At 45.4% G+C, this 25333-nt stretch overlaps 1 protein-coding gene across 4 annotated transcripts in view; it reads left to right on the forward strand.

Moving 5' to 3' along the window:
* Positions 1 to 916: 916 nt before the first annotated feature.
* Positions 917 to 25333, forward strand: part of GBF1 (golgi brefeldin A resistant guanine nucleotide exchange factor 1) — a 324935-nt gene continuing 300518 nt past the window's right edge. For all 4 annotated transcript variants that reach the window (XM_026710970.2, XM_026710972.2, XM_026710971.2 and 1 more), the window contains exons 1-2: positions 917 to 1051; positions 23162 to 23267. In XM_026710970.2, the coding sequence (XP_026566755.1) occupies positions 984 to 1051; positions 23162 to 23267 (174 nt within the window). In that variant the 5' untranslated portion in view covers positions 917 to 983. The remainder of the gene's footprint in view (positions 1052 to 23161; positions 23268 to 25333) is intronic.

Consider the following 25333-nt stretch of genomic DNA (forward strand, 5'->3'; position numbering starts at 1 on the left):
GTAAATATTTAACAGAATGAGATAGAATTAAGTTTCTCTTAGGCTTAAAGTAGTATTCAACCAAACGCTGTCCATGGCTGTACTGAAATGAATACCTATACCTTCCTTAAGTTTATCATCCTTATCTTCAAAAGTCAGGGATTGCAGTGACTGAGAACAGAAAGCACATTGTAATGTAGCTGTTAATGTGTTGAATTGCAACCAGGAAAACAGGTACTCTAAGCTATGGAGAAGTATCTGAATATCAGACCAGGTAAAGTTGCTATCTGTACAAGTCAGTGCTTCCACGACCAGCCAGCAAGGCATCAATAACTATTTATTTATTTATTATTTTTACAAATAACTGAAGGGAATAAACATATCCAACCCATCTTCCTCCTCCTATTTTCCCCAAGGTAACAAACTTGTGAGGTGATTGGGCTGTGACTGGTCCAAGGTCACCCAGCTGGCTTAATTACTAGACCAAATTCCAACCATTGATCAAACGTCTGCGCCAACTTTTAAACCTATTTGCCCTTACAAAACTGCCTCTTATTACACGTCTGTTGTTTTACGGTGGAGGCTGAAAATTTAAAGTTAAGATGCGATTGAATCATGCACACAGTTGACAACTGCTACCTAGATTATATATAGCTACAACCATGCACCTTAACTGTCATATTTTCTTAACCAAGGATTTGGTGTCCGATATTGGTAAATGACGTGTCAATTAACTCATCTCGTATTTGATTGGTTTTTCTACAGAGTCTTCCTTGGAATACCAAAACTTCAGCGTCTCCCTCAGTGTAATTCGTTGGTTCGATTGGAGAATAGATCTTCCGTCATCTCAGGACGATACTCGATTGGCTACTTGGATTGCCGCCGCCCCTCCCGGTAGCGTTACGCAGCATGTTCGGTTGTGGTCGGGTTCCACGTCAGAGAAAAGAGCGGAGCCGGTGTTTGTAACTCCGAGGCCGCCTAAGAACGGCTTCCTGGCTCCCGAAATGCCAAGACGCCTGTCGACGCCCGCCAATGCCGGCCCCATTTTGAACGACGCCGGGTGGATGGAAGGGTGAGCGAGGGAAGGAGGGAGGCAGGGAGGCAGGGATCGAGCGGTCGGTCGCAGAGAAGCTCGGGTTGGGTTGAGGCCTTCCTTACCGGCGGCCCCATACTACCAGCGAGCAAGTGGCGGTAAAGTCCACAGGCCGAGCAACATGGTTTTCCGCATTGCCGCCTGAGGGATTGTTTCCCTGCCGACTTCTAGTAGTGGGAACGGGACGGGAATGTCGGGCAGATGGAGACCTCCGAGGTTAGTGAGTCTTCCGCGAATCACGAATGGTCCGAAAGCGGGCTGTTGAAAAGCACAGCGGACTTCGGAGTGTATAAATTTACTGCATTGTGTGAACTAATTCCTCGGCAATCCAGCCCAACGGTAGGGCCTACTTTTTTTTTTTTTTTATCTAAAACCGGCCGTTTCGCTGGGCAAGGCCTGGGTTTCAGAGTGGGTGGCATGGAGCTAAAATGTGATTTCTCTCCGCCTCGCTGTCTCCCCCGACCCTGGTTGAATTCGAAATCTTTTATTTTTTGCTGGGTGACTTTTGGGGAATTGCGAAAATCTGGAGGGACACTGGGGAAAGGAAAAGAGGTACAGTACCTCTTGTATAAACAGATTGGGACCCAGGTGATTGTCAGCTGTCTGGTTTAAACTCTTTGCAGGAGTGATGTTGCTTTTGACAACTGTTTCTTCTTCTATAGTTTGGTATGGATTTCGATTTAGGAACCTGAGTCAGAAGCAGAACTTTGTGGAGTTCCCTCCATCCACATATCTCCGTGTCCACTGTCAATGTCCGATAGAATTACCTAAGTTCTAGCCGTTATTGAACTGCCAGAACAGTAGCAAAGAAAAGTTTATATCCTCAGTGATGGATTTGCTGAAAAAAATGCTAGACTGCAGTATCAATTACAGATAGGGAAATAGCTTTAAAAATCACGTTGTACTGAATTAACTGTATTGGCTAGTCTTGCACCATGTTGTGTTTCTTACCACAATGCATTTCTCAATCCAACTAGAATTGGAGTCTAACCATGAGCCCTATCCATTATTCATTCAAATCTAGTTATATATCATCTTGATTTATTTAAAACAATTGTTGGATATTAAAAAGGTTCATTATAGCATGAATTGGAATACTTAGAACCCTGTGTGTAGAAGTTCTATAAATTATATTGCTCATGATACTAATTGTGTTATCTGTTTAAATACTTGACTACAGCTTGTCTTCATTACTTTTTGTGGAAAGTTGAATGTATTGCAATTTTTGTTTTCTTACTAATTTATTTTAGCTTGTTTTAGGTTGTATGAAGTTAGCAAATAGGAGATTGCAGATTCTTGTTTAGGCATACATGATTATTCAAGCTCACCCATGTTATTAATTGCTAAATATGTGTGTGTATATAATTATATATATATAATTGTATATAAAACCTTCTGCAGCAAGGACATTTTCTTTCTCTTAAGAAAACAGAGTGTGTATTGCTGCTTCACTTGTTTGGTAGCCCAAACAATCTATTCAAGAAGTTTCTTAATAAATACAAATCTTAAAAATACTCAAATGTTTATAGACTACTTGTACTGATGTTGGTTTGATACTATAACAACATGCTGGTTTTAAAAATTGAGGGATATAATATAAATGGGATTACTTTTAATTCTGATTCTTTGCTTTATTTTCCAGTGTTCTTATTTTATTTATATTTTACTTGTGCAAAACTAGAACTAGCCAATTATTTTAGTAATTAAAAATGAATTCATTTCTTGAAATTACTGAGACAAATTTAGTAAATAGAATGACTTTTGTAATTTGTAATCAAATAATCTCTGTACTGAGAATACTTCATATAGCTCTAATATATTAAAAAATGTTGCTTTAGTTTCTGGGATATAATCGGAATTCTGTCAGTGCATTGACAGGTCCACTGCCTAAAAACCTCCATGCCTGAACCGGAGTAAGTTATTAATGATCCTGTTGAAGTAGCTTTATTCAGTGAGGCTCAAGATTTAATAGTATCTGTGCTTCTCATATGCCTCTCCAAAGTGATAACTAGATATAGCTTGGGTCATTTGTTTGATCTATTATTTTGTTTTGGGATAGAAAACTGGTTTTGGAAGTAGAGGGGATAAAACTGCCTTGGCTGTTGGTTTCTTTCAACAAAGTTGCTTGGGATCTTTGTTTCTTGAGGATTTTTTTTTCTTTGCTCTGTTTTTCCCTATATATGTTTTACTTTTCTAGGACTTTCATGAATTTAGCATGAAATTCCCCATTTAGCCCAAACATTGTGATAAGATTTAGGCCCTCCCATGCAGTTCATTAAGGCTAGGATTGCTGAAAGTGTCATTCAGCAACATCTTGAACTTGCAAGTTACCTTTTCTAGGCCTAAAATCCTGTTAAATATTTTCATGATATGTTCTGCCAATACTGGTATATATGATGATGTATAAATTTGCTTTTTAGGAATGTGTTTAATACAACTAATCAACTTAGTTAACTTATTTATATTTTGGGAGCCACGGCTAAGAGATTTGATAAATTTTTCTCTTGAATACAGACAACAAATTTTTAACATGGAATATAAATGGAGCAAATGCTCCTCAAAAAAGAAAAAAAAACACTGTGAGACAATTGAAGCAAGATGTAGTTTTTTTACAAGAAATATAACAAAAGATGGGAAGTGTTTGATCTATAAAACTATAAAGAATTTATATCAGTGGGCTTAAAAGATTAATGGAATAATTTTGTACATTAATCCACAAAACTGATATTTACTGATGAACTCAGTAGATAACATATTGCAATTGAGGTTGAAATGCAACAGATCAAATCTTTAATTATTAAATGTTGCTGTTTATGTTCCAAATGAGCATAAAATTAAGTTATTTAATCATCTTATGGACCAGTTGACTATTTTTTATATGAGAACTTGTGCATGATGGGGTATTGGAATAGAGTAGTTCTACAATTTGATAAAACTTTAGATAAATAAATTAAACTTAAGACAAATTAAATTACCAAAGTCTTTTTAATATGACGGATAATCTATCTTGTGGATATTTGGAGACAGAGGTATGGTACTCCAGAGAATACACTTATTTTTCAGAATGCCATATATCTTTTTCAAGAATTGATATAATATGAATTTCTAAGAATCTTTCCAATAAGATCTCTAGGATGGAGATTTTATTCAGAACTTTTTCTCACTACAATCCTATCAGTTTGATGCTTAAGGAAAAATCTTAAGGATCATATTAAGATTCTTATAGGCCTTGGGCTTTCTTCCTACCTAGCCACTCATCCATCCTGAATAAGACTGGTTGCAGCATACACAAAGTGGCTGGAGCTTGCAGGCCTTTGGTTTGTTTCTAAGAAGCCTAGCTGGTTGAGGCTGGCCCATGGTGAAGGGAGTTGTAGCACTCCCACTCCCACAACTGCTGCAACAATCAGATATTCAGGTAAGGATCGTAAGTCCCTTTGTTCAGCATTGTCCTAATTTTGAATGGCCACTGAACAAATGGTTGCAGATTGAGAACTACCTGTATGCTCAAAGGTGGAAGGATTTACCCATTGTTTACAGAATAAGAATTGGAAGGGACCTTGTAGATCTTCTAGTCCAACCCCAGTGGTAATATTCACCAGTTTGCACCAAGTTGGGTGAACCGGTAGCATCAATTTGGCCTGAGTCACCGAACCAGTAGCAACTTCTGGCTGGCCACGCCCCTGACCCGGTCGCCACTTGCTTGCCCCTTCCGGCTGCTCGATGCTTTCCCAGACCACCCCCGCCCTATATATGTTGCCTTCTCCACTTGGCCCAGCTAATCGCCTCACCAGTTGCCTTACCAATGCCCGGTCAGCTCAGCTCACCAAAGGTAAGCAATGCATGCCACTCACTTGTCCTTCGCCTTGGGTGCGGGCCTGGGCCTGGGCCACCAGGGATACACTTCCCTGAGGCACTAGAGCCGCCACCCGGTTTGGCCGGGTCAGGGAACACAGATTTCTCACGCCTTCCCCCGGAGCTGCTGCCCGCTCACCATCTGCTCTCCCTTAAGTGTGATACGTCACCCAGTTTCCCCCTCCTTCAGCGGCCCCCGTCCTTAATCTCCTCGCTTCCTCCCCTACAACTGCCTCTTTCATTGTCCATGGCCGTGACCTTACCTTCCTTCCGTGGCTGGTTGCCAGGAAAGGCAAGCCAGGTTTGAGAATCTGTTAGCTCCCCGCCAGCCTGCATCTCACCTCCCTTGTCACGAGATGCCTGCAGCCGCTGCTTCTTTTTTTGAACCGAGCCAGCTGCTGGAGGCTTCTTGCACCCCCCCCCAAAGAGGCAACATCGCTGAAAACTACCAGCCTCTGCTTTTTGAATGCGCCAAAAAAGAGCTTCACTCCCACCACCATCGCCGTCCTGTTCTTCACACTGGCCGTGCACCCCATTGCCTGATGTACTGGGGGGACTTGCCTAACCAAGTGCCTCTGCTCCAGCGCAGCAGGCAGTGGGGTGCACCTTGGAGTGAAGAACAGGGTGGTAAATCCTAGCTGCTGCTTCCTTCCCAGCTGGAACTGAGCCAGTAGCCCACACGCAGTCTCCTAGCAGAAGGTCCTGGGACCTCATGTGCACACATAAGGCTGGGACCTTCTGTGAGGAGACAGCGTGTGGGGAGTCGGTCCGGTACCATGAGATACACACACTCTGTGTATGCCTGAGAACGAAGAGAAGACTTGGGTGAACTTTTCTGCCTCCCTTCCCTTTGCTCCGCTGCTGCTTGGAAGGCAGCCGCTCCAGCTTGTCCCTTTAAGGTACTTTGATGCGGAGGGGGGGGACCAGAAAGGGACAGGCATGGTGCAGGACCTGCCTTCCAACTCCCAGCCGAGTCTTGCCAGGCCTCCCTCTCCCCTGCCAAGAAGCCTACAGCCACCACCTCTTTGCCAGAGTGAGAAGCCTCCAGTCGCCGTTCCTGGCTTGGTTCTGGCTGGCAAAGAGATGGCAAAAAACAGGTAGGTCCATCCCATTGAGCCCGCTGCAATGGAGGGACTCCCCTGAGCAAGTCCGAGTGGAGCAGCACAACAGGCAATTGGGTGAGCCTGCGGGGCCGACATATAGAACGCAGTGGCAGCATTGTTTTGGAGAAGCAGAGCAAAGCTGGAGGTTGGTAATTTTCACTGCAAGAAGCCTACAGCCGCTGTGTCTTTTTTTCGGTGCGGCTGGAGTCCGCATCTTGTGACAAGGGCGAGATGTGGGCTGGCGGGGAGCCCAGCAACAACAATGGCTCAGCCTTGGCTTGCCTTCCCTGGCAGCCAACCATGAGAGGAAGATACAGTCACGGCTGTGGGACGACAAAAGAGGCAGTCATGGGGGAGGAAACGGGGAGATTAAAGGCCGGGGCCTCTGAAAGAGGGGAAATGGGGTGATGCATGTGACTGGTGAAGGGAGAGTGGGCGGCATACAGGATTAGGCCAGGCTTGCCTGGGCAGAAAATAGGTAGATAGATAGAAATTCAAATTTTTTTCCTACTGGGTTCTGTGGGCATGGCTTGGAGGGGGGTGGTCATGTGACTGGACATGGGTGTGAGTGATGTCAAGTTGAACATGCTCACCTAGTCACATGATCCTCCCCTATCAAGTCACGCCCACAGAACTGGTAGGGAAAAAAATTGAAAACCATCACTGTCCAACCCCCTGTCTAAGCAGGAGGCCCTGCCTACACCATTTCTGACAAATGGCAGTCCAGTCTCTTCTTGAAAGCTTCCAGTGATGAATCTCCTACAACTTCTGAAGGCAAGCTGTTTAGTTGGTTGATTGTTCTTACTGTCAGAAAATTTCTCCATATTTTTAGGTTGAATCCCCTCTTGATCATTTTCCATCCATTATTCCTTGTCTGATCTTCAGGTACTTTGGAAAATGGCTTGACCCCTTCTCTCAGTGGCAGCCCCTCAAATATTGTAACACTGCTATGTGTCCCTGGTCCTTCTCTTCATTAGATCAGCCATATTGAGTACTTGCAATTATTCATTGTATGTTTTAGCCTCCAGTCCCCTAATCATCTTGGTTGTTCTTTTCTGCACTTTTTCTGGAGTCTCAACATCTTTTTTATAGTGTGGTGACCAAAACTGAATGCAGTATTCTAGGGGTAGTCTTAGTAAGGCTTTATAGAGTGGTATTAGTAGCTTTTGGTTTTTCATGCCTAAGTGTAAAACTTTACTTTTCTCTACATTGAATTTCATTTTGTTAGATAGGGCCCAGTGTTCAAGTCTGTCAAGCTCCATCTGGATCTTGAGTCTATTATCTAGAGCAGTGATGGCTAACCTTTTCATTGTTGCGTGCTGAAAGTGTGCATGTGTGCCTGCACCCATAATGCAATATATGTGTGATCCCCCACGTGCACCCCTCCCCCAGTGCATGCATGAGCATCTCCCCCTGTGCATGCACTGCAGATACCTGACAATCAGGTGGCTGGCGGGGAAGGGGCAAATGCATGCGCAGTGGCTCTGTTCCGGCGACGGCTCACGTGCTGGCAGATATGGCTCTGCGTGCCACTTCCAGCATGCGTACCATTGGTTAGCCATCATGGATCTAGAGTATTGGCTATTTCTTCCAGTTTAGTATCATCTGCAAAATTGGTAAGTTTCCCTTCTATTAGAATAGAATAGATAAAATTCTTTATTGGCCAAGTGTCATTGGATCCACAAGGAATTTGTCTTGGTGCAAATGCTCTCAGTGTACATAAAAAAAAGATACATTCGTCAAGAGTCAAGAATCATAAGGTACAACACTTAATAATAGTCATAGGGTACAATATTCCCTCATCTAAGTCATTTAGGAGGATATTGAACAGTACTGGGCCTAAGATGGATCCTTGTGGTACCCTGCTTACTTCCCTCCATGTAGATGTAGTACAATTAAGTGTCAAGGTCTACTCGTTGAGTACAGTTTGTCAGCCAGTTACAAATCCATCTGTTGGTGATGCTATCCCATTTTTTTTCTAGCTGACCAAGAAGTAGGTTGTGGTCTACTATGCTGAAGTCTAGTATTTCATTGGTCTATTAATTTAGTCACTATGTTAATAAGATTGGTTTGGCATGATCTGTTTTTAACAAACCTATGCTCACTTCTAGTTATTACTTTATTCATTTCTAGATGTTGGCAGATCTGTTTATTATCTTTTCCAGTATCTTCCTGGGTATTGATGTTAGGATTAGATCAACATGGTGCATGTTAAGCCACCAAGGCTGCCAGACATTTGAAGACAGAAGAAAAAGCACAGAACAAGAGAAGCGAGCACTCCACAAAGCCAGAGCTGCAACAATGGTGCCCACACATGTCTGCAGAACATTCTGTGCCCTATAGGCCTTACTAGCCACCTGGATTTTTATGATAATATTTTTCAGAGTTTCCCAAGTTTCTTGAGTTGTTTTCCCCTTTAAGATTTTTATCCAAGGAATCTTTCTCAATTTCTCTCCCTTTTAAAACCTAAAATTGTGGTATCATTATGTTCTATTGTTTGTGTTTGTGTTATGTTGAATTCTAGTTTGACATGGTCACTCTCACGGAAGGTTCCTGCAGTTTCAACTCCCTCTATCATTTCTTCTCTAAGAATTAAGAGTTAAGTCCAGTATGGCTGTCCCTCTATTCCCTTCTCTACCTTTTGGACAACAAAGTTGTCAGCTAGATTGGTCAGGAACCTATTCAGTTTCTCACTTGGTGCAAAATTAGTTTTCCAATTGATGTCAGGGTAATTGAAGTTCCCCTGTTACTATTGTAGTGTGTTTCCTACATATATTTGTTAGTTGGTTAGCAAAAAGGACATCTTTTTTCTGCTTGGTTGGGTGCGTACACCTATGGCAATGTTATTCTTGTTTTCTTTTATATTGATGCATATGCATGTATTAGGGAGTCACATCGCTGATCCTGTCTTCCAGAGAGGCGCCTATCATCTTGCTGTCTCAACTTCTTGGCCCGCTTCCATGCCCGAACCCTTCAGTGGTTCCTGCTCCTTCACCAGAGGGAGAGCAGGGGCGACTCACCAAGGAGGGTTAGCGTCCCCTTGCCAGTTTTTCATTCTCTCCATTGGTGGCAGTCCTGAGCCATGGATCAGGGATGCTTGTACAGGGAACCCCAGAGGATTACCATCACCACTGACACCAGTCTCTATGGTTGGGGGGCCCACTTGGGAGTCCAGGTCATCTAGGGTAGGTGGTCACAAGAGGAGTTCACCCACAACATAAATTGGCTAGAGCTCAGGACTGCCCGCTTAGTGCTCACGGATCTAAGGCAGGAGGTGGTGGGGAGACATGTTCTTCTCCTCATGGACAATGTGGCTACCAAGGCCTACATAAACCGGTAGGGGGGCACTCGCTCCAGATCTCTAATGCAGGAGGCAACTCAATTGTTCAGGTGGGCAGAGAGAAACCTGTTGTCCCTACGAGCAGAACATATCTCAGGAGTATCCAACGTGCAGGCAGACTGGTTGAGCAGGGCCACGGTCGACCAGTCGGAATGGCGACTGCATCCCAGTCTGTTCCAGGAGAAGATGGAATGTTTTGGCCACCCAATTCTGGATCTCTTTGCATCACCAGAGAACACGCAGCTCCTGAGGTTCTTTGCTCGATTCCCTGCCTGGGGAGCAGAAGGGGTCAACGGTCTCTGGTGCAGGTGGCTCCAGGGACTATTGTATGCCTTCACCCCCCTTTCCCCTGATTCTGGGGGCAATCAGGAAAGTACTGATAGAAAGGGTGGAAGTTCTGTTGGTAGCCCCTTACTGGCCCAGGTGTCCTTGGTTCGCTGACCTGGTGGGCGTGTCCGTCGCCAGACCCTGGAGAATTCTCCTGCACAAGATCTCCCTCACACAGGGCCTGATCAAGCACCTAGATCCAGCTTGGTTTCAGTTGACCGTCTGGTGCTTGAGCGGGGGATCCTGAAGTGGGAGAAGTTTTCCACAAGGGTCATTCAGACCATCCAGGCAGCCAGAAGACCTTCCACGACCAGGATATATAACGCAACGTGGAAGATTTTCTGCAGTTGGTGTGCTAGTCACCAATTGGAACCCACTGTTGTTTCTGTTGCAAAGGTATTAGAGTTCCTGCAGGATGGGTTGGATAGAGGTCTCACCCCCAGTACCTTGAAGAGACAGGTGGCTGCCTTGGCCTTGGTAATTTCGGTCAAGGGCTCTACTACTCTGGCCCAACACCCTAGGGTGAAAGCCTTCCTTAGGGGAGCCATGAATTTGAGGCCACTGGTGGTCCACTGCTCCCCCACCTAGGATTTGCCTAAGGTCCTGCAAGCACTGACTTCTCCCCCGTTTGAACCCTTGCGTAAAGTCTGTCTTCGCCTACTCATGTGCAAAGTGTCATTCTTGGTGGCCATTACCTCGGCCAGGCGTATCTTGGAGTTGGCGGCCTTATCCATCAGGAAGGATCTGTGCGTATTCCATGCAGACAGGGTGATTCTGCGGGTGGACCCTACCTTTCTGCCCAAGGTGAACTCCTTATTCCATCATTCACAGGAGTTGATTTTGCCAACCTTCTGTCTTGAGCCTACCTATGCACTGGAAAGAAAATGGCACACCTTGGACGTTAGGAGGGCCCTCTGTATTTACATTAAAAGAACTTCTTCTCTTAGGAGGATGGAAGCCCTGTTTGTTTCCTTTCAGCTGTCAACTTTGGGTCTCAGGGTGACACCTTCCACAGTGGGTCTCTGGCTCAGAGACTGCATTGCAAAGTCCTATGAGTTACAGAGCCTTCCTATACCCAGGAGAATCACAGCGCACTCAACCAGAAGTGCAGTGACCACCGCAGCCTGGACAATGCAGGCATCGATTCTGAACATTTGTAGAGCTGCGACCTGGTCATCAGTGACCCCATTCATAAGACATTACAAAATTGACTCCTTTGCCTCAGCAGAGGCGTCCTTTGGAAGATGAGTCCTGCAGGGTGTACATGTAGAGGTGGGGACCTCCAACCAATCCAGATCCCACCCGTAGGACAGCCATCAGTCAGCTTTGGCATGTCCCATCCTGGATTCTCCCTTCAGCTCAGTGGAGAAGGGGTGTTGGTCCTACCTGAATGCTTCTTCTCATGGAGCCGAAGGGAGAATCCAGTCCCACCTGTATTCTGTCAAGTTGAAATAGGGAGGAAATGTCCCTTTTTTCGCAGTATCAATGGAGCTATCTGTTTGAGGATGAGGAGCAGCTGAATTCGCTTCAACGTCATTCAGAACTGGGGACTGTTACCAGGGGGTGCGTCCTCAGTTTTTTCCATAGAGCTGCTACGAGTGTCCAGGCTGGGAGGTGCTCCAGTCTCGGCTCTCACAGGCTGAGCTTGAAATTGAGGAACGCCTCTCACCATCACGTGGTCCTCTGGGTGCTTCCCAGTTTTTTAGCTCAGCCTCGTGGTAGTCAGGCTGTTTTTCTTCACCTCTGGTCGTTCAGCATTCCTCAGAGTTTTTCTTTTCACTTAAATTGGACCCTTTCTCACAGCGCAAGGGACTTGAGGTTTGAACTCCTTGGGAGTCTTCTCTTATAGGGGGGATTATTTATTTTCGCTTTTCTCTAGGGGTGGAATCTAGCGCTTCGAGCGTTGACCCCCCCACCCCCTCCCTCGTCTGCCGATCGCTCCGTGCGAAGCCGCTTCGTTTCTCTGTTTTCCTGCCTGTTTTCCTTATTCGCCGTTTCCCCCCCACGAACGCCTTTAGCCCAGGGAAACTCGCTTCCCTGTCTCTCCCAATAGTTTTGCGGCCTGCTGGCCTTCTATTTTTGTCCTGGGAGACTACCGCCGCTGGGTTTTGCCTCCAATTTTTTGCGGCCTCCATTTTGGCCGCCACGTGACGCCCGCCATCTTGGGTGCGTCCAGGAGTCGCCGCCATCTTGTTTGTGGCCGCATGGCCGTCCGCCATTGCTAGAGGCCTAACTGCAGGCTGCGTTATTTCTGATTCACAGGGCAGATCCTCGGACTGCCCACATCTCGGTTTGTACCTCTTAAAAACTCTGTCGAGGTCTTCCTCACGAAATAAGGGTCCGTTGGCTCCGCAGCCTCCCCCAGCAAGGCGAGGTAGCAGCTCTGCCATCCCCCTCCCCCGGTCCGTCCGGCAGGGGCAGCTGCTTGGCGTTCACTTTCCGGCTGATTGGCTTGCGGGCTAGGCCCTGCTCCTCAACAATTTTTTACAAAAATTTTTCGATCAAAAGGGGTGTGTGAAACAAGCGCTGGGATCCCCGGCCTCAACGTAGGCCGCATCCAGACGTGCCAACCGTCTTGCATTAATTCAAAATTCCCTTTTTTCTCTCTCTCCAGATGGCAGATGACAATGCATCTTGTGGCACTTCTTTGAAGGCCAAGTCAAAATCTTATCACCTGCGCAAACAGGCACAGGAGGTATCCAAAGCCTCCCAGAGGGATGCCCTCAGACGGCACAGGGCTCTTGAGAAGGAGATTGACAGGCGGTCCAGAGAGTCAAGCTCCGTGCCCCTGGCTCCTTCCACCCCCACTCCCTCAACCTCCACCCATCCTCCTCTCCCCTCCTCCCCTGCTCCTTCTTCTTCCTCACAGCCTAGACAGGCCCCTGAGGCCACCTTTATTCCCACTGCTGCAGGCCTGCGCCCGGAGGAGCTTCATCCACCCCCCACGGTGGAGATCCCTGAGAACCTGAAACAATGGATGGAGCTCAACTAACCGAATATATAATGCCACCTGGGTCAGTTTTTGCAAGTGGTGCCATAATTTCCAGGTCAACCCGCTTTCGCCCTCCATTGCTCAAGTTTTGGACTACCTCCAAGACGGGCTGAGGAGAGGGCTTTCCCCCAACACCTTGAGATGCCAAGTCGCTGCCCTCTCGACCGTCGTCACCGGCGACAACCTTGAGTCCTTTTCTCACCACCCTCGCATTAGGGCCTTCCTCAGGGGAGCCACTAACCTGTGCCCCCCTGCCATGCATCGATACCCTACCTAGGACCTTAATAAGGTCCTTGTGTCCCTCACTAAACTTCCCTTTGAGCCTCTCAGCGAATCCACCAATTCTTAACATTCAAAGTCGTGTTCCTGGTGGCTGTTACTTCAGCGTGCCAAATCTCAGAGATTGCAGCCTTGTCGGTGAGAAAGGACCTTTGCATCTTCCATGCTGACCGGGTAGTTCTCCGACCTGACCCGACCTTTCTGCCCAAGGTCAACTCAACCTTCCACAGGGCACAAGAACTCACACTCCCGAACTTCTGTCCCAATCCTTCGCGGGAGAGGGAGAAGCTGTGGCACACCCTGGATGTGAGACGGGCCCTTCGCATTTACATCAAGTGCACCCAACCCTTTAGGAGGTCCGAATCCCTATTCCTTTCCTTTCAACCCAAGACATTAGGCCACAAGGTGTCACCTTCTACCATTGGCCTCTGGATTAGAGCCACTATCGCTAAGGCTTATTTGTCTCAGGCTTTGCCAGGTCCCAGCGGAGTTACTGCACATTCCACCAGAAGTGCAGCTACCTCGGCAGCCTGGGCCACCCAGGCCCCAATCTTGGATATTTGTCGGGCCGCCACCTGGGCCTCTCCGTCTCCCTTCATTAGGCATTATAAGATCAACATATTTGCCTCGGCGGAGGCCTCGTTTGGCAGACGAATCCTTCAGCGGGTCATCGAGGACCCGCGGGAGCCTCCACCCCAGATGGAGTCCCTCCCGTAGGACAGCCAAGCTTTGGTATGTCCCACTCTCTGGATGATCAGAGCAGCTCTAAGGAGAATGGGCGTTGGTTTTACCTGACACGCCATTTCTCTTCGAGCTGCGAGGATCATCCAGCCCCACCCTTATCCTTTCACCGTCTGGGCGAGTCTTGTTTCGGCCAATGATCCCTTAAGTCTAATCAGATGAGAGTGCGACCTTCTCTTTCCTCTTGACTTCGCATAAACTGGGGAACGCTGCAAGGGACCATGTGATGGAGGGCGGAGCGTTCCTCAGTAATTAAGCTCAGCCTACAGAGACGCAGACTGGAGCACCTCCTACTCTCTGGATGATCCTCGCAGCTCGAAGAGAAATGGCGTGTCAGGTAAGACCAACGCCTATTCTCTTCAATTAACCTATGGTGAGAAAGGAGGTGGTCCCATATCCCAGGTTTTTTCTGAAGGTCATTCAGAGGCAGCTGGAGTCTCCTGCTACAGGACCCAACCTCTTGTCTTCAGACTGCAGGTTTTTCAATCCAGAACTCACCAAGAGCCTACAAGTGCCCATGGTGGATCAACTGTAGCAGCATTGACCTCCTCCTCTTCAGCTTCTTCTGATCTGGAAGATGTCCTCAAGGCCGAGGACAAGCAGATCAAACAGTCTCTCCTAAGATAGCACAGGGTGGCGGCCTGGGTGGTCAAGGCATCTACAGCAGCCTCGTTCTTCACCAGAATGTCACTTAAATGGTTGAGACAGCCACAAGAGATAATTCCTGCAGCAGACATCTGAACCCATCAGGATCTCAATAAGATTGTAGCTGCAGCTTAATTCAAAGCGGATGCCACTCCTCATGGGGCCAGATTTGCCACAAAAGCTATTGCTTCTTCCGTGGCAGCCAGATGCACATATTTGTTGCGTAATTGGCAGGCTGATGGAAGGAGGAAGTGGAAACTAGCATTTACCCCTGTGCGAGGGGACAAGTTTTTTTGGGAAGCCTTAGAATTGTTCCTGGTTGAAACCAAGTATAAGAGGAAGGTGCTTCCATCGCTTTGCAAGAGGGCAGAGAATTGACCTGCTCCTTACTTCAGGTGTCTGTCTTTCCGGGCGGAATCTGGATCCAGCTTCCATCCCCCTATCAACATCCTGAGACTCCTCCAGATCATCCAGGCAAGGGCAGACAGCAGTTTTGGGGCAAGCGGCCCTTTTGAGGAGGAGGAAGTTGCCTGTTCCATTGCTAGTGCTAATTTTTCTCAGACTTTCCTCATTGGTGGATGGTTAGCTAGGTTTGCTGACAAATGGGAGAGATTACATCAGATGCCTGGGTATTCAATACAGTAAGATTGGGTCTTTCACTAGGGTTCTACTCCACTCCTGCAAGGTTTCTCATCTCCTGCCTTATATCTAGGGATAAGGTGTGAAGGGGGCTCATGGAATCAGCTATCCAGAACCACCCAAAAGGTCCCAGAGGACCAGCAGGGAACAGGGTTTTGTTCCAGACTCTTTGTCATCCCCAAGGCCTTGGATGAGGTGGAGTGGAGGGCAATTCTTGACCTGAAAAGGTTCAATAAATTTATAGTTTACAAGTGTTTCAAAATGCATTTCCTCCAGCCTATTCTGGAGAGCGTTAGGCAGGGGGACTTTCTCACTTCCATAGATCTGATGGAAGCTTATTTACACATTCTAATATGTCATTCACGTAGAAGTTTCTTAAGGTTTTGTTATCGGGGTGGCATTCCAATACAGGGCCCTTCCCTTTGGGTTTTCTTCCACCCCTAAAGTGTTCACCAAAGTTTTGGCTACTAGCGCACCTACGTTCTTTCCTGGTGCATCTGCAATGTTATTTAGATGATAGCCCTTCTTTTCAAAGGGCTCAGAGGGACCTGCAGACCACCATCTTCGTATTGCAGGATCTTAGTTTTCTATTAATATTAAAAAGAGCCAGTTTAATCCGTCTGCTTCATTTGGGAGCCACTATTGACACCCGGGGTTGTCAGGTTTTCCTTTCACAGGAAAGGCAAGACAGCCTGTAGTTGCTTGTTAAGCGCATCATGAAAGAGAGCTCCACTCCTTTAGCTCATCTCTCCCAACTTTTAGGTAAGATGATTTCATGTATTGGTATTATTCCTTAGGCCAGGCTCCATGCCAGGGCCCTCCAGTGGTTCCTCTTGCCTCATCAGAAGACCAGTAAGAGTCACTCCTTAATGAGTGCCTAAGCAGGTGTTGCACTCTTTTCTATGGTGGCTCTCCTGAGCCATTTCTAAGGGTCAGTCCTTCAAGGTGAAGGACAGACTCATCCTCATGACTGATGCCTCCTTATCTGGTTGGGGAGCTCATCTGGATTCTCACATGGCTCAGGGCATCTGGTCAACTGAGGAGCAAGTACACAATATCAATTGGTTGGAGCTTAGGGCTGTCCGATTAGCCCTCAGAACATTTAGTCACCACATCTGCTCACATGTCTTTGTCTTGATAGACAGTATAGTCACCAAAGCCCATATTAACAGATGGGGGCACCAGGTCCAAATCCCTTATGTCAAGCTTTGGGTAGATGGGCAAAGTGGTTTCACCTGTCCATTCAGGCTGAGCATATCTTTGGCTCGGATAATGTGCAGGCTGACTGGCTCAAGCAGAGCTACCATTGACCACACAGAATAGAGGCTGCATCCTTCCCTGTTCCTACAAATTACTTAAAGATTCGGACTTCTGGTGGTGGATTTGTTTGCCACCCCTCTCAATACTCAAGTTACCTAGATTCTTTTATAGATTTGCCTCCCTGGGGGCTGAAGGGACTGACCCACTCCATAGTAGGTGGCCTCCAGGTTTATTATATGCCTTCCCCCCATTGCCTTTGCTGTCGGCTGTGGTACAAAAAAATTTGGTTGAAAGAGCTGAAATTATTTTAGTGGCCCCTTATTGGCCTTGGTGCCCTTGGTTTGCAGACTTAATGGGTCTCTCTCATCCTTGGCGAATTCCTAAATAAGTTATCTCTCTCCTCCAGGGGTCCCTGAGCCATCCAGAGCCCCAGTGGCTACAAGTGACAGTTTGGAGTAGAGCATGTTAAAATGTGCCCATTTCTCTAATAAAGTGATCCAAACCATTCAGGCCTCCAGGACCTTCCACCATCCACATCTATGATGCTACCTGGCAAGCTTTTTCTCGTTGTTGCTCCTAATCAAACATCCAGGCTTTAGAGGCCTCTGTAGTAAATATACTGGAGTTTTTACAGGCTGGTCTGGATAGGGGCCTTTCTCCCAACACCCTTCATCATCAGATGGCGGCTATTTCTTCAGTGTTAACTTATGGAAAATTTGAGTCCTTAGCACATCATCCTACAGTCCATAGGTTCCTCAGAGGGGTGGCCAATCTTCACCCTCCTGTAGTACACAGGTATCCTACCTGGGATCTGTCTAAGGTGTTTCAGTCCCTGACTAAGGCTCCATTTGAACTCAAAGATTGGCTAGTCTGCATCTTCTTACCCTGAAGGTAAACTTCTTGGTGGCTATCACTTTCGCCAGAAGAGTATCTGAGTTGGTTGCTCTCTCAGTTCGCCCGGGCCTCTGTATTTTTCACCCTCACTGGGTAGTTTTGAGGTTGGATCCAGCATTTATCCCCAGAGTCAACAACTTGTTCACAGATCTCAAGAACTGGTTCTTCAGATTTCTGCCCCAAACCAGTACATGACTTGGAAAAGGCTTGGCACACCCTTAGATGTGCATAGGGCACTGAAAATCTATATCAAAAGAACATCTGAGTTCCACAAAATGGAATCCCTTTTTTGTTCCTTCCAACCTGCTACGTTAGTCCTCACATAGTCCTATACATGGTCCTCAACGTCTTTCTTCTTCCTTGGCCACCAGAACTGCCTTCTGGCTAAGTGCAGGGTTTTCAGATAGCCGAAATGGCCTGCTTGTTTGGTGTTGTGACTCTGTTGAAGGACTTGAAGCCACAAGCTGCTAGGCACATACAATTTAGAGCCCTTCCAGCCTAGTCCATCCTTGAGGGTTAGTATTCCTGGTTATCTTTGTGTCATGGGTTAGCCGGAAGTTTGTCTTTCAGCTTTTGGGTCATTTCACACACCCCATCCGTAGCCCTCCTTCGTGTAGCCTGGCCCCTGGTTATTGCTTGCAATGCAGGTTGAGAGGAGGGTATCATTGTGTGAATCGCTTCTTCCCGCTTACTGTGGTATTGTGGTTTATGTGACAGTGCATCGGGCAGGAGGTTCCCCCTCCCCCATGTACTTCAGTTTAACCCAGGTAATCTAGACTGGTCTTGTGGATTTTGCATTTTGACAGCTTTGTGTATAGATTGGCCACCAGGAGTTTTCCCAACACTAGTTTCACATGTTGTTCTAGGGTTTCAGTGAAAATGAGAATGTCACCAGATAAACAAGAACCCCTTTGTACAGGTTGTCATGCAGCACCTCATTTATTAGTTGCATGAAGATGGCTGTGGCCCCTTGCCAACCCAAAAGGCATTACTTTGGAAGCTACCAAGGGGGCAGATGAAGGTAGTTTTCCACTTGTCCCCTTCTCTGATTCACACCTGATAGTAGGCCTCCTGTAAGTCCTGTTTGATGAACACCTTCCCCTTAGCCAGGTGGACCAACATGTCCTTCATGAGGGAGAGTGGATAGGTGTTCTCCATGCATATGTTGTTAATTCCTCTAAAATCAACACACGGCCTCATTGACCCATCCTCCTTAAAGAGGACCGGGTGTCCACCCTAGACTTTCCTGGCTGGATGAACCTCTGGGCTAGGTTAGCGTCAGTGTACTTCCTTAGCTCTTTCATCTCTATTCTAAATAAATTTTATTAAATTTTCACCTTTAAAAACAAATTCTATATATATTTTTTGCAGTTTTGTGACATCAGTTGTTCCATTCTGTACATACATACATTATTGTACATACACACACTATTTACAATTACACTTAGCATTTCTACTTTTGCATTATGTTTTTTTTTCTGTTGTCTAACCACACATACCATTTTTCCCAGGCTGTATTCTTTTTCTTCCCTCTCCTGCAATTCCCTTTTGAATTTGTTCATTTCTGCGCAATCCATTACTTTTTTTATACTCATGTCATCTAATTTCCAATTTTGAGCATATAATATCCTGGCCACTCATTAAACATTCAATATCTTTTGTATATTCACCTTTAGTTATTCCTAGTAGGAACATTTCAGGTTTTGGTACTATCTTTAGACTTGTTATTTCCTGTAACCAGATTTTTATCTTATTCCAGAATTGCTTCGCTTTTGGACAGGTCCACCACATATGGAGGAATGTACCAGGTTTCTTTTTACATTTCCAACATTCTGGTTTTAAATTTGGATAAATTTTAGCCAATCTCGCTGGTGCTAGATGTCAGTGATAAAACATTTTGTACAGATTTTCTTTATAGTATATGAGGCTACCAATGTTAATTTATAAGTTTTGGTCCATAATCTTTCCCAATCATCTAATTGTATACTGTATCCAATTTTTTTCATGCAGGTTATCATTGGTTTCACCGCCTGCTCTTCTCTGTCGAATTTTAAAAGATAACTATACATTTTAGTTATAAATTTTTCCTCAGATCCTAATAATATTTTATCTAATTGTTGTGGCATTCTATCTATACCAAATTCTTCTACATCCTTTTTGTATTTTGTTTGCAGTTGTAGATAAGGCCACCAATCTATCACTATCCCTTCCTCTTTCAATTTTTGGTTTGTCTTCAGGATCCCTTGATCATCTAATAATTGGTTATATCTAATCATTTTATTTATATCCGAAGTATTTGGGTAGCTCATAGCTTCCATAGTGGAAATCCAGCCTGGTATTTTAATGTAATGTTTTTTTCCTGATTCTATTCCAGATCTCCCAATAGTGCCTCTCTTATTCGATGATTTAGGAAGTGTGAACTTGTCTTATTTCTCTTCTCCCACATAACAACAAGCTCTTTCATCTCTTTTGGGGTCATGGAGTGCATATTTGGCTTGGATAGTTTAGCCCCCGGCAGGAACTCTACAGCACAGCAAGTTTAGCACCTCCCAGCTGAATACCACTGCTACCACTTCTGATACACTCTCGGGATTTGGGGGGTGCCTGGGAGCAGTTGTGAGGCAACGGCAGCTTTCTCTTCCAGTTAGTGTCATCCCGTGGTTGGGCAGCCTCTCCTCTGGTAAATAGACGAGTGGGGTGAGCACCTATCCCTATTTTCAGTTCTCTGTAGCCATCTTTTCATGTGATGGTAGATTCCAACTTGTCCAGCTTCAGCCCCAGGATCACCACCTCTCTTATCTTTGGTGCCACCATAAAGTGGAGGCGCTCTCTGTGGTGACTCATTTCCAGTCTTATGAGCTTGGTAAGGAGGGTGGCAGGGGCACCACCTATCAATGATCCATTGACCTGCTCAAACTGTATGGGTCGGTCGGGTCATCTTCATTTGGATACTCAGCTTTAGGACAGTGGGTAGCTTGATCAGGCAGCAGGTACAGCCCATGTCGATTACGGCCTTCACTTACCCTTGAGCCCCGGTGTTTGGCGCTGTTATCTTCAATTTAATGGCAAATGGCTTCACTCACCATCAGGTCATCTTCACCTTTGTTGTCGCTGTCATAGGTCATGGGCGTTGCCTCTCCATCAGCTGGGGGAGTGGGGACCTCTGCAGCCTGGTGGGTGAGTTTTCCTCTTTTCCTTCTCCTGCACAGTTTTCTCCTTGGCCTGGTCAGGTCAGGGGATTTCGACTCTGGTGTGGGATTGGGAGTGAGGGCTCCTGGCAGCTCTACGGGCCCCTCAGCTGGCCATGGGGGGATCCTTCTCAGCCCTTTCCCAGGGGTCCCAGTGGTGAATTGTTGGCCAAGTGGGCGCCTCTTTGGTTGGGCGCTTGGGCTGCCAACTGGTGAGACAAAGGAATTGGCGCAGGAGGCAGAGGCGGGTCTGAATTAAGGATGCATTGTAACTGTATCCAGCCACAGCTGGGGTGGTAATCCCATTCAGGCAGTTCCCAGCCCCTATGGGGGGGGACATGGGTAGCCATGTGAGTTGCCTCCTCCCTCGCAGGGTTGCTCTGGTGATTCCCTTGGGGCCATTGCTTAACGATCCCACAGACGGGGTGAAAGCTTCTCCCAGCCATGGAGGGATCTGTTGGATGAGCTGGCACTTTGGAGGCTGGTATTTGATTCGGCAGCGTAACCCGGATTTCAGTTCTCGTCGGGCTGCACCAGCCATCTGCTGGGGCTGTAGGCAGTTGGGAAAGCGGCCTTCTCCATGGTGCCTTGGTGGGCTCTGCTGCGGCCCTGGGTGGTCATGGCTCATCCCGCTGAAGTCCCTTGGGAGGCTCCCCACACTCTGATTGCGCATTGTCGCCAAGAAATCCTGTGGCCTCAACTCACCCAGCGTTGGTGGGCCCCATCTCTTCCTCAGGTGGTGACAGCAATTGGTCCTACTAAAAGGTACTAAAAGTTCCTGCACTTTCCATCCCACTTAAAGTTTCTCACTTTTTCCAAAACAATATGTCACACTGTCCAATCAGGATAAGGACTGGTTGCTTGGTGATTTCTCTCCTCCTCTGGCCAGCCTGCCATTGGAATATATCTGACTCATCAGCTAACTATGTTGTTTTGGCTGAAGTCTTCATCCACCTCTGCTCTCCTCCTTCAGCTCCAAACCGTCAACCTGAATTCATGTGAGAATAACCCATGGTAGAAACAAACCCCCCACCGGAAAGGAACCATCCACCACTCAGCCAGATTCAGGCTTGACAATGGGCCAGTCCTTTGCTGTTTCTATTGCAGCCCCACAGGCCAGATCTAAGCACCCCATGGGCTGGATCCGAGCCCCGAGCCTTGAGTTTGACACCCCTGGTCTACAGTTTCAGAGTATTTCTTGCTACTTGGATGATGCTAGCAAATTAAAGAGATGATGCTAGCAAATTAAATACTTGCAGATGCATCTAATGCATTATTTGTGACATATCTAGTGGTCATGTATTTTAATTGGTTTCTAGTTATTCTATATCACATATATTTATTTTGTCTACTAGCAGTCGAGTGTTCTAGGGAGAGAAGCTGATGATTCTGAATGGTTTATAATGTAATAAAACAGTCCCTATGCGCTTGTGCTGGCCACCCACACAGTCCTATGAACATGGCCTGCTCTGTACTCCTGGACACCCTCCCTGACTGCAGAACACCTCTTGTACATTCTTGTGCATCATTTCCAATTTGTCTGACACCTCTTGCTCACTCTTTCAACCCTCCATGACCCATGCCGACTCCTGTGCATCCTTCCTGACGTGCCCTCTGGACTATCTCTGCCCTGCATGGCAGCCCTCACATACCCCCTGCACAGTGCCTCTTGAGTGCCCCTTCCAATCCTCCTCACTGTGTGATAGCAGCCACTTTCCTGCCTGTAAACCTTGGGACTTGCAACTTCCTAGTGGCTTCCCCATTGACTTGTGTTATGAGAAGCTGGCAGAAAGTTGCCTTCCTAACAACTATGGGATTCAGTTAACAGTAGTTACCAGGACTACAGGGATTGCCATCACTAAGTAATGTTGTCATGCTTTATAACTATTTGCCATTGTAAGTTGAGGATTACCTTTATCATCAAGAAAAGTTCTGCAGAATTTTTTAAAGATACAGAATAGATATTTGGTTGTATTTTAAGAGATAATTATAAGTTTTTAGTGTTGATTATACTGCTCGGGATGAGGGGGGAAGTTTTTTTATTTCTCTTTTTTATCTTTTTCTTTTCCATTTTTTAATTTTTATTTTTAAGGTATCTATTTTGTACTGTAGATGTATATGTTTTATTTGTATGATATACTTAATAAATTAAATAAAAAAGCATTGATTTGAAAAAATTAAAAACAAATAGTCAGAAAAATACTAGGCAAAATATGCTAAGAAGGATACAGAGATGTTTGTGGAAAGTGGGATTGGAGGAGAAAGAGAAACAGCAGTATAGAAGACAGTAGCAAGAAGTAGGCTAAAAATTACGTAATTTCAGGCATGAATGAAAAAATAAAACAAGAAGTAGCATTAAATGCATTAGGGAAAGCAGGATGATATATCCTACTTGAGATCAGATAGGAAAAAAACAGTATAGCAGTATTTCTGAACTGACTATTTAATGGGAAATCTAGCAGTGCATTGAAGGAGAGATACAGATGAGAATGTGAGGAAGTGCAATGGGGCATAACCTTTGGGCTTCATGCAGCTCAGAACACTCACTTTTTTGTAATCCTATATGTCAGTATTGAAGTATGAAAGGAACTGTTTTTATAGTTTTTATGAGTTTGTAAATTCAGTGTTGAGAAACAAATAACTATCAATTATTTATAGTATATAAAGCAGACTGCTGTGGTTCAATTCAGATCATTGCTACTTTCCCTAAAAAATGTCTTCTGTCTCTTTTCAAACTTTTTATTTTGGGGCATTTGTTTCCTAATTATTTGATCAGATGTAGAGAATATGCATTTTTGGTGGAATAGTAACTTGATGTCTCTATTTCAGGACCGCCAGGATTGTAGATAAGAATATTTACATTGTACAAGGTGAAATCAATACAGTAATAGGAGCCATAAAACGCAGTGCAAGATGGAGTACTCATGTACGTTTGGTAAGTTACTAGAAATGTAGTAAGTTAATAAGAATTGTATTAATTAAATCCAAATTTGTCTAATACAATTTATCTTTCAATGTTAAGTGTTTAAGAGAAATTACAATAATTAATGATCCTATGTTAATTGTAATCTTTTATGTTGGATCCAGTAACTTGAAATGATTTCAGAGGTATCACAAATTGATTTGCTAAACAAGCCCAAAGGGAATGATAATCAATTTTTAAAAAATTCTACATAAGATTAAAAGTCCAGTGATGAACTTGAAAATCTGCTACATTAAACCTACCATTCTCATAAAAATCAAGGAGCTTTTTCCCACTATAAAAATTTTGTTGAGTTTTATCAATCTGGGCAACATACATATCTAACAGGAATTATCATTGGAATTCCTGTTAAAATGTGGTCAGTCTACAAGTTAATTTGACTACATACTCAGTTCAGTCTCTCTATGCACTCAAACATATTTCATTCAATGTATTTTAGACAAAATAGCATCCCAAGTATTTTTTTACAATCCAAGCTAATTGTAAATCTCAATTTTTGATAGTAATGTGTTTTTAGCTATTTTTGTCACAGTATATCCTAAATATAAGATTCATTTATTTATTTATACAGTGTGTTCAGAAAGTATTCAGCTCCCCTTCAGTGTTGTCAATTTTGTTATGCTGCAGTCTGATTCTACAGTTGTTGAAATTCATTTTTTTCCTCAGTGGTATGGGTTGCAGAATCCAAAGCATGGATAGTCTCTGCTTCCTTGCTTGAAGATTGAGTCAATCAAAGCTTAGTCCCGCCTCCTTCCACTGCACAAGTCCAGTTTTTGACTCAGTCTTCATGCAAAAGTGCTCAGAAGGAAAGTTTGAAAATCATGCTTTGGATTCTATGAACAGTGCAGAGAAAGGGGAATTAAAAACCTACAAACTGTGGGTTAAGTGATAGAGACGCAGACCTCGGGCAAGCGGGGAATCCATGGGTCGTTAGCAAAGTGGGAGAGCGCTAAACAACTGTTTAGGGTGAAGAAAAAAGGTGCACGGTTTTAAAGAGAGCGAGCTGCTTGCACTCGGCTACCCTGAATTAGAGGAGCTGAAGGGGAGAGAGCTCGGCCATCCAGTAACAAGCCACATAGTTGAAAAAAGGGGGGTGGGGTTTGATGTTAATTGAGTAGCTCTTAGTAGACAAAATATATTATTTTGATAGTTCAAGAGTGTGGTGCAGAAAGAATTAAAACTTACTTTGGGATTGGTGCATGTGATCTGGTGATGAAGAAAAAAGGGGATGGGTTGTAGCTTGGGACTTTGTAGGGAAGTAGGGAAGATTTAGTTTCAGATTTCTCCAGGATGTGCCAGGTACTGTTCTAATAAAAGTACTTTGAGATGGCGTGTGTCTTGGAGTTACTGACAGGAATGGATCTTCCTTGGAATGCTGACAATAATCTGGAACTGTAACAACTTTCAGCTCTCCCAAGAGGGAGCTACCAAGGGTGCTGAACCCCAGGATTTGTTCCAACAGTGGATCAATTCAAAGAATCAGCCAACATGGGAGGTGAGACAGAAGGGCATGGTGGGGGGCACTGGAAGATTAATTGAATCCCCCAGCCCCCCTTTGAAGAAGTGATCCCTTCCCAACAAAGGGATCTGTACAGGCAGCAGGAAGCAGCCCCCCCCTTTCCTCATGAAGGGAACGAGGCAACAGTCGGCCTCTTCATGGCAAGTCCCTGATCAGCCCCCACTCAGAGCAACCCTGAAGAGGCCCTTCTTCCAGAGAGTACCAACCCCCAGATGCAGTTCAGGCCAATTTTAATGGGTGCCATGAATATTTATCTTATTTCCTCACTCAATTCTCACATAGACCAATTTGGAGGCCGATATGCAACCAAACGCGATATAGTTACTGCAATAACATATGGGATGAATGAGGGATGCTTCTGCCTGGGTGGTGCAATTGCACTACGGACAGGCCCCAGAGCTACAGGATGTCAATGCGTTTCTTCAGTTGCTGAGGCTCAGATTTGAGAACCGAGACAGAGTGGCTGAAAATGAGGACAAATTAATGGAAATGAAACAGG

Source organism: Pseudonaja textilis, chromosome 4, assembly GCF_049901715.1.
Source record: "Pseudonaja textilis isolate UNSWEBS1 chromosome 4, rPseTex1.2, whole genome shotgun sequence".
Taxonomy (NCBI): domain Eukaryota; kingdom Metazoa; phylum Chordata; class Lepidosauria; order Squamata; family Elapidae; genus Pseudonaja; species Pseudonaja textilis.